The sequence below is a fragment of the Martes martes genome (assembly GCF_963455335.1).
Source record: "Martes martes genome assembly, chromosome: 1".
NCBI lineage: Eukaryota > Metazoa > Chordata > Mammalia > Carnivora > Mustelidae > Martes > Martes martes.
Genome location: NC_137888.1, coordinates 203,013,534 through 203,027,900, shown reverse-complemented (window position 1 = coordinate 203,027,900; position 14,367 = coordinate 203,013,534). Strand labels below are relative to the sequence as shown.

The following is a 14,367-nucleotide window of genomic DNA, read 5'->3' as shown; positions in this document are numbered from 1 at the left end:
TCTTAAATGTGGGTATCTGTAAGACCGCCCGGCTAGCGCTTGGCAGCTCCAACAATGGAGTTCTCCGGCAACACCTTTTATTCTGATCACCCCTCAGAACAGGTCTCAACACAGTGACAATTAGAATCCGCTCCCACAGGAACCAGCTGGCGCCCCATCTCGCCTCCCCGCACCCGTCCATCCTGCAGTTCCCCTCACTTATAACAAAAGAGGAAAATCAGTCCGTGGACAATGTCACAGAAACATTTTGCAAAAGTGCTGGCTCAACATCCCACGCAAATCATCATGGTGTGGACAGGCGGTGCCCCAACTCGGAGAGGCGGCGGCAAGAGCCTTCCCAGCACATTCCTTGAGGCAGCTGCTTGTCACCGCTTCTCAGTGAACTCTGGTGTGAATGGTGCTTACAAAGCAGGGATGGCAGGCAGGACACTGGTCACAAGGAGGGGCTGCAGGGGTACTGCACTGGCTCCTGCTGGGGCCTTCTCTCCCCCGCCCCCCACAAAGGGGCAGGGGTTACAGGCAAACCTAGTGCAGGAGGGCCACTCCCACTGCCCAGACAAAAGCCTCATAGTTCTTAAAAGGACATCAAGGGACACGGAACCAGTGTCCTGTTGAAATACTTCCCCTTGGCGAGACAGACAGCAACCCTCGAAAGGAAACTTCCCTTACTGGGCTGTGATTTCCTGAGGATACCACACTTTAGATGTGCCCAGTGATTCAAAAGGAATTAGGAATTTGCAGTTTGTAGTTTTATGTGTTTTTATTTTTGTAACACAAACAGGGAGAGAGGAGGCAAAGGGGCAGGGCCCAGCAATGTCCACAATGTTCTGTGGCATACGTTCATATGTGTTTGTTTTCAAAAGGCAATCCTGAGGTCCGTGTTTCAGGGAGCTCCCAAGGCTGTCAATCTCAGTGCAAAGAGCTTAAAATAAAAACCTCCGGTCTGCTCACCACACGAGGATCCAACTCAAAATGCAAAACAAGCCTGCTTGGAAAGTGCCCGCCCTTAAAACAAGAGCGAGGGCTTTAAAGACACATTAAACACAGAATCTTCCAGGAATCAAGTCAGCTGCGGCTTCAGAAAAACCAAACACACCGAACACATCCAACTGCAAAACTGCTGGCTTAAAAAAAAAGGCGGGGGATACTCTACGTAAAAAGGATCACAGAATGACAGGCGGAGAGGGGGGCTCTTCCCCAACACCTGCTTCTTTTTGTTCTGAACACACTTGTGAATCAGAGAGTAGAAACACAGCCTTGGCGAGCAGTGTGGCAGCTCAGTCTCTGGGGAACGGAGGGCGGCTCACTGTTTGCCCGCCTGTCTGCCTGGCTTCTTTTCCGGCTGACCTCTGCCTGTGCCTGGGATGCCACCGCGGCCCCGGCCACCAAACACACCTGTGAGACAGAGGAGGGGGCTGTAGCAGAGCTGGGTTTGGAAGCCCAGCTGAGAACGTGGGGGTGGTGCTCCAGAAAGTTCTCAGTGTTGACAAGGGACAAGACCAGCTCCGAAGGGCTACGAGGGATGCCAGGGAGGAAAGAGGTCAGCTCTAAGTCACACTAGGGCTTGGGGCAGGCTTCCTGGGACAGGGAGTGGGGCCAGGGTAGGGGGCAGTCATCAGAAGGACAAAGCCAGATGGTTTCCCGGAAGAAGAGAGCACGAGGCAGAATAGGGGCAGGACTGAGCCCAGGGGGCCAGCCACAGGCCCCCAGTTCTAAGGACCCAGGTTTCCCTCTTTCTCCAGCACTGTCCACATCCACAGAGAAACAACTGGGAGATTGTGTGTGTCCGGCCCAGGAGTGGGGACAGGGGAACTCCCTGCCTTCTAACCTCGGCCAGCCAGTGATGGAGCTGTGCTTCTAAGATACGTGGAGCCCAAGGTAGGAGCTGTGTCGGAGGCTGAGTAATCAGGGACAGAACACAGCCCAGCCCAGGAGGTCCTAGGAGGACCAGGGCGGCATGGGGACACAGAAAGGTGCACACAGTCGCCCTTCTACCACAAACATGATGTGGATCCCACAGGGAGGGAGGCCCATCCCTGCCTGCCCTCACCATCCCCGGGGCAAGCCCAGCTTTGCCAAGGGCAGCTCTGCCACACAGGGTGAGATTTCCACCCGCTGCCGAGGGCCCCATGGTCTCTCTTCAGAGTGGCCCAAGCCATCACTCCTCCCTCCCTCCCTGCTCCTCTGGGCAGCTCACTCAACAGTGGTGGCCTCCAGCATGAAGAGCCTGGCCCTTAGATATGGAAAGGGCCCTGCTCGCCCCTAGTTCTTGGCAACCTCCCCACCTGCTGTGGCCTCCTGACCCCTCCCTCTGTCTCACTCCTGGCTGTCACGTGAGCCTCAGCTCAGGGCCGGCTCTTGTATCCTTCCTGGCCCTGCCTGTGAGCCCCCAGGGGGGAGCCTGGGCCTGGCACACGGAAGGCCCCTCCAGATGGAAGAGACAAAGCCAGGGCTCTCCAAGAGGAGGGGGGTGTGGGGGGAGGGAGGGTCTGCAGATGGCCTCTAGGCTCAATCCCCAGCTGTCTACACAACAAACTCAAGTTTATGCCAGATTTATAGTCTCAGTGGCGAGGGGCAGGGGCGGGTAGGGTGAGGGGAGTTTATCAAAAAGGCATGAACTTGGCCTTGTGAAAAGGAGTGACAGCAGGGAAGGGGCTCGTGCCAGGCCCTGAGCCAGGATCCCCGCCAGCAGCCTTGGTGAGGCGGGAACCAACCAGACTCTCCCTGTGGAGGGTCAACGAGCCAGGGAGGTGGCACACTGTGCCCAGAGCACCTGCCAGGAGACACAGGCGGCCATTGGGTGAGGGCTCAAGCCCCAGGTCTGCACGGGCACTGTGTCTGTCTGCTGGGCCAGAGCCAGGCTTCAGGAGCATGGAGGGCTGCTGCTGGGCACCAGGGCCCAGGGCGGTGGGGGGGGTCAGCACTGCCCGTCGGGACTACACCAGGCTTCCCAGGCTGGGGCTGCGGGGTCCGAGGCAGGTGGCGAACAGCAGCATGGGCCGCCCCGCACCAGAGGAGGCCCGTGAGTCATAACCCCCAGCTCTGCGGAGGGGGCTCAGAGCCAGGCCTGTGGCACCATGACGGCACCACCCAGGAATGTCAACACTGGGACGGGATGGCTGCCACGTGCTGCAGTCACCCTTCAGCGGCAAGGCCTGGGCAGACTCTGCGGCCTAGCCTGCTGGGTGGGAGGTGGGGGTGGGAGGAGGGAGAGGAGGGGAGAGAAGGACCTACCTCTCCCAGCGCCCCCCATGCCTCGGCCCTTCTGCTGCTTCTGCTGCTGCAGGCCACCGCGACCGCGGCCCTTGGCCACCACCTCCTCCTTGACCATGTCAATGATCTCGTCAGGGATGCGTAGGTACTTGATGGTGCTGCCGCGGATATAGCACTCCGGCATCCGCCAAAACTTGTCCCCGTCCTGTGTGAGAGGGGGTGAGTCTCCAATCGGGGGTGGGGGGAGGTCCTTGCAGAGTGGGCGCCAAGGACCAGGGTGCATTTGTGCTCTCGTGCCCTCGTTCCCACCTGGGTCATCGTCCTAGCCTGCCTGTGCCTGGCATCCCCCCTGCACAGTTCTCAGTCCCAGACTTGACGTGGGCATGGGGGAGCTGTCTTCCAGGGGACTCTCTCCAGACTCATGGTCCCCTGTTACCCAGGAAGGGGCAGAGAATCACATCAGGTAGCTTCCTCATCCTCAGCCTGTCCTCCAGTGCGGGATGGGGTTTGTTACCTACAGCCCAAAGCCGAGAAAAGGCTGCGGACCTTCGCACCAGGCACTGCCACAGCCCAGCCACAGCCCAGCTCCTCCAACCTCCTGCCCCGGGTCTTTGGAACCTACCTTCTGGAACCCTCTCTATGTGCCCTGACTCATTCATTCATCCACTTATCTCCTGATGGACTCTGAGGTGGGTGTGGGACACAGGTAAGTGGGATAGAGACTGTGTGTGACCAGTGAAGAGGGTGGGAGGCAGGTGGGGAGGTGAGCCCACGGCTGGTCAGGGGCAGTGACCAATGATGCCAGTTTTCAGGGGAGCTAATTAAGGCCTGAGAGATTAGGAGGCTTGCAAAGTCACAGATTCTGGAGCAACGCCAACCCTGAAGGTCCTAGGACGTCAATTGCCTCCCCCCCCCAGCCCCCACCACCATGTACCCTGTGACCAGCACAAGGCCTTCCCCCACAGCCCCTCCTGCTGCCCTTGGGCAGGAGCCCGGGGCTTCTTCGTTCAGATTAGTTCTCCAGCCCCACCCCTGGTGCCCTGAGCCAGAAGTCTTGGCAGCCCTCTCCGCTCCCCACATCCCTAGAAATCAGACCAAGACATTTCCCTGCTTAGGACCCAATCAGGGCCCCCTTGGCCCAAGGACAAAGTCCAAACTCCTCAGTGTGGCTCCCGAGGGCCTAAGATCCAGCCCCACCCTGGCTGCCCTCGCTCAGCTCTCAATGACGTGCTTTCCAGATGGAAATTTCTGGAACACATACAGTGGGCGTCTTGCCCCCAGCACGTTGCACATGCTGTTCTCACTTTTCTGTGTGTAGCTAACTCTGACCCCCAATAGGTCTTGTTCCTAGCCACCCTGAAAGGCCCAGAGTCCTCAAGCATGACACTCGTCACCAGTGCCTGGCTCAGGCTGGTCTGGCGCAGCAGAGACACTCAATAGGACAAAGGGAAAAGCTCAAAGGCCAACTCTTACCAGGAATGTACATAAGCCCCCAACCTACACTGGAACCCCATGAGGTCTCAAGCACTCCTTTCCCAGGAAGGGTAGGCAAGGGCCCAAGTCCTCAGGGATGCAAACTTACAGCCTGACAGAAACATAATGATTCCATGCAAGCTCAGGGCTTGGCGCTCCCTTAGCCGAGGACGAGCTGGGCCCAGCACACCCCCTGCAGGAACCAGAGCTTACTCTGTGTTCCATGGCAAGAGCCAAGCAACCTGAGCTAACCACTCTCCAACCAATCCTGGCTCTCCAGGGCTTTCTCAGTCCTGCGTGTCTGCGTCCTGCCCAGGCTGCTGCCCTGGGGATGGGCTGCTACCCCGTTTACAGGGGAGGACGCTGGACAGCCCAAGTGACACTGAACCTCACACCAGCCTCTCCTTGCAACCAGCAGGTCAGAGGGGGGACTACCCAGGAGGAGCCACATGTCCAGTCTCTGCTGGCTACGGAGGTCGGCCGACCTTGCTCTGCGAACCCATGGTTGCTTCCAGGTCCCAGAGGGGGACACAGACTTACTGGCCCCGCGCTCAGCTATGCACTACAGCAATGGCTGCTACAGTCACACTGGAGCTGCCCAGACCCCTGCTGCCACAAGTGCAGCAGGCAAACCAGGAGGAAGTTTCTAGTGGAAGACCTCGCATAATATACATCACAAGATGCAGGGCACAGAGCCTCACAGGAGAGGGGAGACAGTCACACTTACCAGTCTGCCTGCTGGATGTGGGCCATCCAGGAGGACCGACCAGGGGCGAGATGAGCTGCCTAGGGCTCTGCTGTACTCTGGTATGGCAAGCCTCAGGGGCACCTGCCCATGAGCTCAAGACAGCCCCATCTTGGCTGGGCCCGCGTGCACTTTCCTCCCTTGTAATATAGGGGGCTGTCGCCAACAGGCGGTTGGAGACTGGAATCAAGGCAGGAGGCAAGCCCCAGCCCACCACAGCACAGGTGCACAGTGGGGCGCCCTGCCTTCGCCACGGTCATCGTCCTCATTGCTCTGAGGGTTTGGAAGGCCTGTGACCCTAGAGAACTGTTCCCCAGCCCTGGCCCACCAGGTGGTGTTCCTGGCCCTACACTTCCTGGTTTCAAGCCTCCAGAGGTAAACAAGTCTCCTGGGCCACAGGGCCACAGGGCCACAGGGCTGCCCTCGCCCCCTGGTGGCCTGGATATCCCACGGCCACACCACCCTGGCCTGGTTGGCTGGTGATGTCCACAGCCAGGACCAAAGGCAGCAGGGGCTGACAAGCAAGGTCAGGCCTGTCTTAGAGGCCACCCCTACCTGCACACTAGGGATTTGTAACCAGAAGTGCCCCCCCCCCCCCCCCCCCCCCGCCTAAGACCTTCTTGTTTAGGACTGGCAGCAGCAGTGGGGGGATGGGGCAGCATCCCCATAGGTGCAAAGTCCAGGGCACTAGAGGGACTTGGAACCCTGCCCTTCTGCCCCCCCACCCCGCCCAGTCCCTCAGGTCCCGCCCCTCCTAAGCCCCACCCATTCTGTAAGCCTCGCCGTGGTAGGAAGACCTGGCTGAGCTATGCCCCTCCCCACTCCACCCACAAGGGCAGGGAGGGGCCTTCACTCCACGGAGGATGCTGAGAGTTGGCACTTGGAGGCCATAACACCCGCAGTCCCTATGCCAGCCTGGCCCTGCTTGACCTGGTGGGTCAGAGGGCCCTCAGGCGGTAGGTACAGGGCACTTACCCTGGATGTACAGATCACCTCTCGAAGGTTAATGTTCATCCAGTTATCACAGCTCACCAGGTGCCCGTTGTATGTCTCCCCGTTTTTTAGTTCCACCAACTGCAAGAGAAATGAACCCCAAGTCAGCCATGGGCCCCAAGGGAAGGGCAGTCCTACCCCTAAGTGCTAGGTGACTACCACCTGGGCCTCATCCAGACACGGGACCTTGGGGGACCGGGTGGCCACAGCACATGGTGCCTAGTACTGTCCCCTCCTCCTCTACTGCCCCCAGTGGCCCATCTTACGGGTGACATGTTTGGCATCCTCTACATTTTGCTGGGCACTGCAGTCTTCTATGATGAAACCAGATTTTTTTGGGCAAACAAAAAAGCAAAAAACCCACAAAAAAATCCTCTATAAAACTTTAAAGGAAAGAGCAAGTTTAGAGGAACAGTGGCCGCTGACTCAGAACAGCCAGGGGGACACATCTTAGTCAGTCCAGACAGGGGCCTGGGGGCAGGTGTTCTCTGACAGCACGTGTACAAGCCTTGGTGGTCCGGAAACACCTTTTCAGTCCAAGAGTTACTCATCTATTCTAATGTGTTCTGGGAAAACACCAAGGTAGCCCACCATCTGAAGCTCCGCTGAGACTTGAGAAAGAATCGACTCAAGTATCTCCCCAAGAGAAATAAAGGCAAACATCCATGCAAAAATGTGCGCACAAAGGACGCCTGGAGGGCTCAGTTGGTTAAGCATCTGCCTTGGGCTCAGGTCATGATCCTGGGGTCCAGGGACTGAGCCCCATGTTGGGCTCTTGGCTTAGCAGTGAGTCTGCTTCTCCCTCTGCCCCTCCTGCCGCTTGTGTGCTCTTTTTCTCTCTCAAATAAATGAAAAATAAAATTAAAAAAAAATGTGTGCACAAATGTTCATGGCAACCAAAATATTCAGACAGGAAGTAAAAACCACCCAAATGTCCATCACCAGCAGACAAGTGGAGACACAAAATGTAGTATGTCCACACAGTATGGTACCACATGGCCAAGGCCATCAGGAAGGAAGCCCTGACACATGAGACAATGTGGCTGAATCTCGAAAAACACGCAGAGCTGAAGAAGCCACACACAAAAGGCCACACACTGTACGATCCCATTTACAGGCAATGTTTAGGACAGGCAAATCCACGGACAAAAAGCAGATTAGTGGTTGCCAGGGACTGGGGAAAGGGGATGGGGTTTCCTTCTGGGGTGATGGAATGTTCTGGAACTACATTGAAGTGGTGGTTTATGACGCTATGAATGTACTAAATACTCCTGAGTTGTACATGTTAAAAGGCTGAACTGTAAAGGCGCCTGGTGGGCTCGGTGGGAAGAGCATGTGTCTGTCTCTTGATCTCGGGATCATGAATTCAAGCCCCATGCTGGGTGCAGAGATGCCTTAAATAAAAGAATAAATAAGAACTTCAGAAGAAGGAAAAAAACTGTTATCATTAACGGCAAAAGTCATTTAGGGAATAACGTGTTACGTGATCCCATTTGTGTTTTTAAAAAATCACATTCGAGGGACTCCTGGGTGGCTCAGTTGGTTAAGCGGCTGCCTTCGGCTCGGGTCATGATCCCAGCGTCCTGGGATCGAGTCCCACATCGGGCTCCTTGCTCGGCGGGGAGCCTGCTTCTCCCTCTGCCTCTGCCTACCACTCTGCCTGTGCTCGCTCGCTCTAACAAATAAATAAATTTAAAAAAAAATAAAAATAAAAAAAATAAAAAATCACATTCGTGTCTCTTTATTTTTAAAATTTTATTTATTTTTTAAAGATTTTATTTATTTATTCGACAGAGAGAGAAACAGCGAGAGAGGAAACACAAGCAGGGGCAGAGGCAGAGGGAGAAGCAGGCTTCCCGCTGAGCAGGGAGCCTGATGTGGGGTTTGATCCCAGGACCCTGGGACCATAACCTGAGCCAAAGGCAGATGCTTAACAACTGAGGCACCCAGGTGCCCTCTCACATTCCTGTTTCTAAATGTATGTTAAGCCTGGATGTGCAAGGCACCTAGCTGGCTCAGTTGGTGAAACATGCAACTCTTGATCCTGGCTCTGTGAGTTCGAGCCCCATGTTGGGCACAGAGCTTACTTTAAAAAAAAAAAAAAAAAAAAAAAAAAGCCGGAATGAGCATATATCAAAGATATGGTTAATTTGCTGGCAAGAGTAATGACGAGCTTCTAGTTTCTACGCACCTCTAGTGTTTAACGTTTTTAATAAGTACGTATTACTTTTATAAGCAGAACTAAAAACAAGTCCTGACACGCGTAGGAGGGAGAAGAGGACAAGCGGCTGTTTTGTGGGCAGGCAGGACGCAGGTTTGGCTGGAGGCCCCTCACCCTTGGCCTAGTGTCCCTGTCCTGTGCTGAGGCTGGTCCCCGCTGAAACTCGTTGCCCTTGACAGGCATGTACTCACCATGGGATGATTCTGAGCCGTCTTCAGCAGTGACAAGGGAAGCTGTAAGGCAAACAGGGGCCTGTAACTTGTCTGATCAGCACTGAGGGGCCACGGCCCCCCGGGGAGGGGCTAGGACTCCAATCTCACCAATCTGCCAGCTCATCGCTGTGCGGGGGAGATACAGGGGCACACAGCCCTAACCCCCTGACAGAAAATGCACGCTCCTAACTCGGCCCAGCCCCAGGACACACACCTGCCTCCCAGTTTAGGACGTAAAGCCTGGAACACTCCCCCATGCCCAATCTAAGAGGCAGCAGTCATCTGGTCTTGGTGCTGCCCGTTCTGGGCATTTCCTTATAACTCGTGTTACCTATATCCACACCCTTGACAGGAGAGGGCCTAGCCTGCCATGCTGGTTAGTGCCATAGCACACGGGTCCTTCTCCTGCCTGCCTTTTTTGTTCGACTGATGTCCCTGAGATGCACCCACATTAACACATGTAGCTCTTTTGGAACGCCTGGGTGGCTCAGTAGGATAAGCATCTGACTCCAGCTCAGGTGGTGATCTTGGGGTACTGGCATTGAGCCCCGTGTCAGGCTCTGCGCTCAGTGGGGAGTCTGCATATCCCTTGCTCCCCGCTCCCCCCGCCAAATGCACAGGCCCTCTCTCTCTCATATAAATAAAATCTTTTTTTTTTTTTTAAAGATGCAGCTTTCATTTTCATCCTCATATACAGTTACTGTCACACCTACTTTACAGATGGGGATACCGAGGCTGAAGAGACTGAGGAACTCGCCTGGCACTACAGAGTCAGTAAAGAGAACCCCATTGGCTGGAAATCAGGTCATGCCAAGCCCACACCTCAAAGGGAAGCCCCGACTGGACCGAGTGATTCTGCCAGGCAGTGGAGTATCAACCTTGATCTATGGTGACTACATTTGAGGTGGGTTTTCAGAGAGAATTCTTCAGAAAAGGAGAAAAAAACATTCCGGTGGGGGGAAAAATCTGTCATTACTACAAATGTGATGGCATATAAGAGATGCAATTTTTTAAAACTCACCCACATAAAGTCAGCTTTCAAGATACTAAAAAATCAGCTCTTTTCATTTTGGGAACACAAATCACAACCCATACAACACTGGGGCCTGCCTCTCAGCCTCAAGGAGGACGACTCGGGTGGTACTGCTTAGGTCCAGGATCCAATGACAGCCCATCCAGCAAGGTCAAATGAAGGTTCTGGTCTGAGGGTCCCACAGATGAGACACTCACTGCCTCGGGGAAGACGGGAGCTTCACCACGCCTTGCCCCAGCTTTGGAATTCTCAGTCAGCCTTCCCCCCAGAAGCTCGCTGCAGGGGAGTCTCAGCCTGCCCTCACACTCCCAACGCAGGGCGGCTGCTTCTCTAGGTGGGGGGAAATGGAGTCCAGAAATGGCCCTCAACCCCCACAGGACAGCTGCCATGGAAAGGCTCGAGGGGGATTCCCACATCCCACAGCCTTTCCTGAGAAGAGCTGCCTAGGGGAGGTCCAGTGGCTGCAGGAAGCCAGGCCCATGCCCACTTCCTGCACTGGCTTCCTGGTAAAAAGGAAGAAGGGGCACGTGGAGAAGGGGTGGCTGCTTAAAGGAGGACCAGCATGCAGGCTGGGGCCCCCGGCCTAACCAACCTGAGGCTCCAGCCCTCTCATCTGGAGTTCATCTGTGCGATGGTACCTGGGTGCCTGGGAGCAGAGAGCCATGGAAAACCAGGAGGCTCCCACTCACACACTGGGGCCGTGAGCCTCAGTCGCCTTTTACTGTGGCGAAGCCTCAGGCTTTCCTGAGCAAGACTGTTTTCTTGTGTCCAAGACAGGAATGTGGACCAGGGCGATGACACACACGGGTCTTTCTTCCAGATCACCTGAGAGGGGACAGGACAAGGCCTGGAAGGCGAGAATGAGGACGGATTCAGCACTGAGCCGCAGAGAAGTATCGCCAAGGCCCCTCTAGACAAGGGACCAATGGCCAGAGTGGGAGGGACCTTCCCAGGGACACCACAGCAAGATCCTGAGAAAGCCCACGAAATTAAGCTGAAGCCTGTCAGCAGGGGCCCCCCAGGAGTCCTCTTATGGTGTGTGCAGCTCCTGTGCCCGTGCTGGCCTCTCCCTTGTCCCAACTACTGGCAGCACAGCCCTGGAGAACCCATGGCTTCCTTGATTGTCACTGGCAGTGCCCTATTCACAAAACAGCTGAAAGGACGTCTAAGACACAGAAGTGACCCACACCTGCTCCCAACACTCCCCCAACAGAGTCACAAGGCCAAGCCAGCTCCAGGAAGTAGCCCCTTCTGTTTCTCACTAGCCACGCCCAAGCCTGCCTTCTGACCTTTGTTCCCGCAGCTCCCTCGCCCTGGGCTGTCCTTCCCCAGGCTGGTAGCTACTCACAGGTCACCTCACCTCTTAACTCAATTGGCCAGGCCCTCATAATAACCTCATCTAGGGGTTGAGATTTCCACCTGGGCCACCCCCTGCTGCTTCCATTATAGGACACTGCCAGTCTCTAATTATCTTGTTTATTATGTCTCCCCCGCCAGACTGGAAAACTCAAAAGGGTGTGGACTCTGTCCAGTGCCGAGTTCAGGGGCCACGCACTCAAGAGGGACTCACTAAATATTTGCTGAACAAATACACAAGAAAATGCACAGGGAGGCACCTGGTGTGGGTGGGAAACCTGCCCCAACCCACAGATAAGAAAAGGAGAGGCTCAGGGGTGCCCAGATTGCTCAGTCAGTCGAGCATCTGCCTTCAGCCCATGATCCCAGGGCCTTGGGATCAAGCCCCAAGTGTGTGTGTGGGGGCGGGGGGGGGGTCCTTGCTCAGCAGGGAGTCTGCTTCTCCCTCTGCCTTTGCCTGCCACTCTCCGTGCTTGTGCTGGCTATCAAATCAAATAAAAAAGGAGAGGCTCAGAGGGGGAGAGGTGGTTTTGGGAGGGACAGTCCTCCAAGGCTGCAACAGTCTGGAGCAACATCCACATCTTGCCATTTTCCAGATCGTCATCCCCAAACTGCTGGAGACAAAGGAAAGAGGAAGGGGAAGGAAGATCCCCAAGAACTTAAAAAAACTTGGTGGGGAAGAAGTTCTTGAAGGTGCTGAGATGGGACTGGCTAGAACACTGTTCAGGAGGAGACAGGGCCATCTGGAGTTGGGAAAATCAAAAGCTTCAGGAAAGAGCAGCCTTTCCTCTGGGCTTTTTCAGAATGTCTGGGGTCTGGTTGTTAGATCTAGACCAATCTAAGACTAGACCACGTGGCTTCCTGAGGCTCCCAATTCAAGAAGATGTTAGGGAGACCCATCTTCTCTCCACACACACCCTCAGACCCCTATTTCCGACACCATCATGACCTTGGGGAACTGGGAATGTACCATGCCTTGCCCCTTCCTGGCCATTCTTCAGGCTGACAGAGTCTGTTCTTTGCACAAGCTCTGTTCTAGGCTCCAGAACTGTATCAGAGATAAAATAACAGGTCCAGTCTCCAAGGAGCTTAAGGCGGAAGCTTCCAGTTCCGCCCATCCCCTCAGGCCAACTCCCCTCCAGCACAGAGGAACCCACTCCCTCTCTCATTTCCTGCGCCAGCCAGCAGTATTTAGGACGAATCTCCACTAACCTTCAGCTCCGAAAAATATGTTAGTGACCTTCAGAGTGACTCTGGAGCTGATGGGCCAGGCACTCTCCTGCACCTCTCCTACAAGGCGTGGCTCTGAATTTGTGTAGTCCTGTTTCCCTTCCATACTTTTCTTAAGTAAGCTCCAGGCCCAACGTGGGGCTTGAACTCACTACGTTGAGATCAAGAGTTCCAGGCTCTACCGACTGAGTCAGCCAGACGCAACTCCCTGTCCAAACGCTGAAGGCAGAGGCACTCTCTGACCTAAACCTAGAACTTTCGAGATTGGAGAGCAGCATGGTTCTGGAAAGGGCTCCCGTCAGGGCCTCAATTTCTCCTTCACTGAACTGGAAGGATGCAGTTAGTCCACTCCTGGCTCAAAATGCTACCCCTTCTCCTGAAACTACATCCAGTGTGATCCAGGGAGAAGCCAAACCCCCTCTCTAGGTCTGCTTTTTCAGCCTCAGAATGAGAAGCAGAGAAGACTGTGCTAACATTCTAAAGTGCCTTGCAAGGCTTGAAATTCTCAAACTGGTTTAATTTGAGAACTCAGATCGGCCCCTTTCCAATAATATGAAGTTAGACTGCTACGGATACACTCGGAGCCACTCCCCTGTCCGAACTCATTCTGCGGCATTCACCGGACCCTTTGGCAGGTCCCCTCTCTCAAGCCTCAGCTCCCCATTTGCAAAGTGGAAAGACAGCAGCTAGGCTAACACATGATTACACGTTCGTCCGATTCTAAGTCCTCTGGGACTAACAGGCTGGATGCGCTGGGAGACCTCCATGCCCTCTCCGGCCTCAATACGCCCGTCTCATGCCAGGGGGCAGAACCGAGGCCCTGACTGCATGCTAGCTCCGTGTCGCCCCTGCCTCAGCGCCCGCCGCGAGGGTCCCCGGCGGCCGCGTTCCCCGCCTCCCGGAGAGACCTCGCCTCCTCCCTGCCCTCACCATGTTGTCGGCGGGGAGCGGGCTCACCGACCACTTCCGCTGCCGCCGCTCACGCGTCCGCCGGTGGCCGCCCTGCCGCGCGCCACTTAGGCTGAAATGAAGTGGCAGCGACACGAGCCAGTCAGCGCAGGGCTCGAGGGAAGAGCAACCAATCCACGCGGAGTAGGGAGGGATCAACTAGACACGACGGGCAGGGTTGGCTGTGTTCTCGCTGGAGGGATAAGAGAAAGGGCCGTAAAGTGTCGACGTGAATGCTGAAAAGCGGGGGCGGAGCCAGTGGGCATGCCCTAGAGGACTTGTGGGTAAAGACGCATGCGCAGGTGAAAATCTCGCAGCTCTCCTGGGCTCCACGCTGTGGGCAAAGCCGGATATTGCTACAATTTGCAAAGGAAGGCATTGAGGCTCCGTGGTTATTGCGTTGTGTCTAATGCCTCCCTTAAGGCTCCCACACTTCTGATTTTCATTATTGTAGTTGATCCTTATCCAGGGCATGCCTTTTGGTAGGTTGAAATCCTGACTGTGCCGCTCTGAGCCTCGGTTTGCCCCTCTGTAAAATTGGTTTAATGACAGTGTCTGTCCTAGGGTGTAGTGAGGATGAAATGAGTTAAGCCAGGTAAAATCATTTAGAATAGCGTCTAGCACAAACGGAGCACTTAGGACCCAGGCGTGCAATAGTTATTGAGGACCTGGTATGTGCCTGTTCCTGGAAACGGAGTAAACCAGACAAAACGGGCCCTCCTGGGATTTAGGAGCCCAGTGGGGAGACAGATGGTAAGCAAACTAAATAGGCAAATGTATTCGTTTCCCTGGACTGCTATAACAAATTACCACAAACTGGGTGGCTTAAAACAATATAACTTGATTCATGAGTCTAAAATCAAGGTATCACCAGGGTTGGTTTCTTCTGAGGGTTCTGAGGGACAATGTGTCCCCTATGTCTCTCCTAGCTTCTGGTGGCTGT

General features: G+C 55.2%; 1 protein-coding gene across 3 annotated transcripts; it reads right to left on the bottom strand.

The window, feature by feature from the left end:
* Positions 1-741: 741 nt before the first annotated feature.
* Positions 742-13,515, bottom strand: LSM4 (LSM4 homolog, U6 small nuclear RNA and mRNA degradation associated). Of its 3 annotated transcripts, none has more exons than XM_080812749.1 (6): positions 13,407-13,515; positions 10,483-10,737; positions 8,837-8,878; positions 6,407-6,505; positions 3,235-3,418; positions 742-1,395 (listed from the first exon to the last, which is right to left on the bottom strand). In XM_080812749.1, the coding sequence occupies exons 2-6, from the start codon at positions 10,552-10,554 to the stop codon at positions 1,304-1,306; spliced, it is 489 nt and encodes a 162-aa protein (XP_080668875.1). In that variant the 5' UTR covers positions 10,555-10,737; positions 13,407-13,515; the 3' UTR covers positions 742-1,303. The 3 variants fall into 3 exon arrangements, with proteins under 3 accessions (XP_080668875.1, XP_080668877.1, XP_080668876.1); XM_080812751.1 differs by having other exon boundaries at positions 10,529-10,737; positions 13,407-13,490; XM_080812750.1 differs by lacking the exon at positions 10,483-10,737 and having other exon boundaries at positions 13,407-13,506.
* Positions 13,516-14,367: the final 852 nt, after the last annotated feature.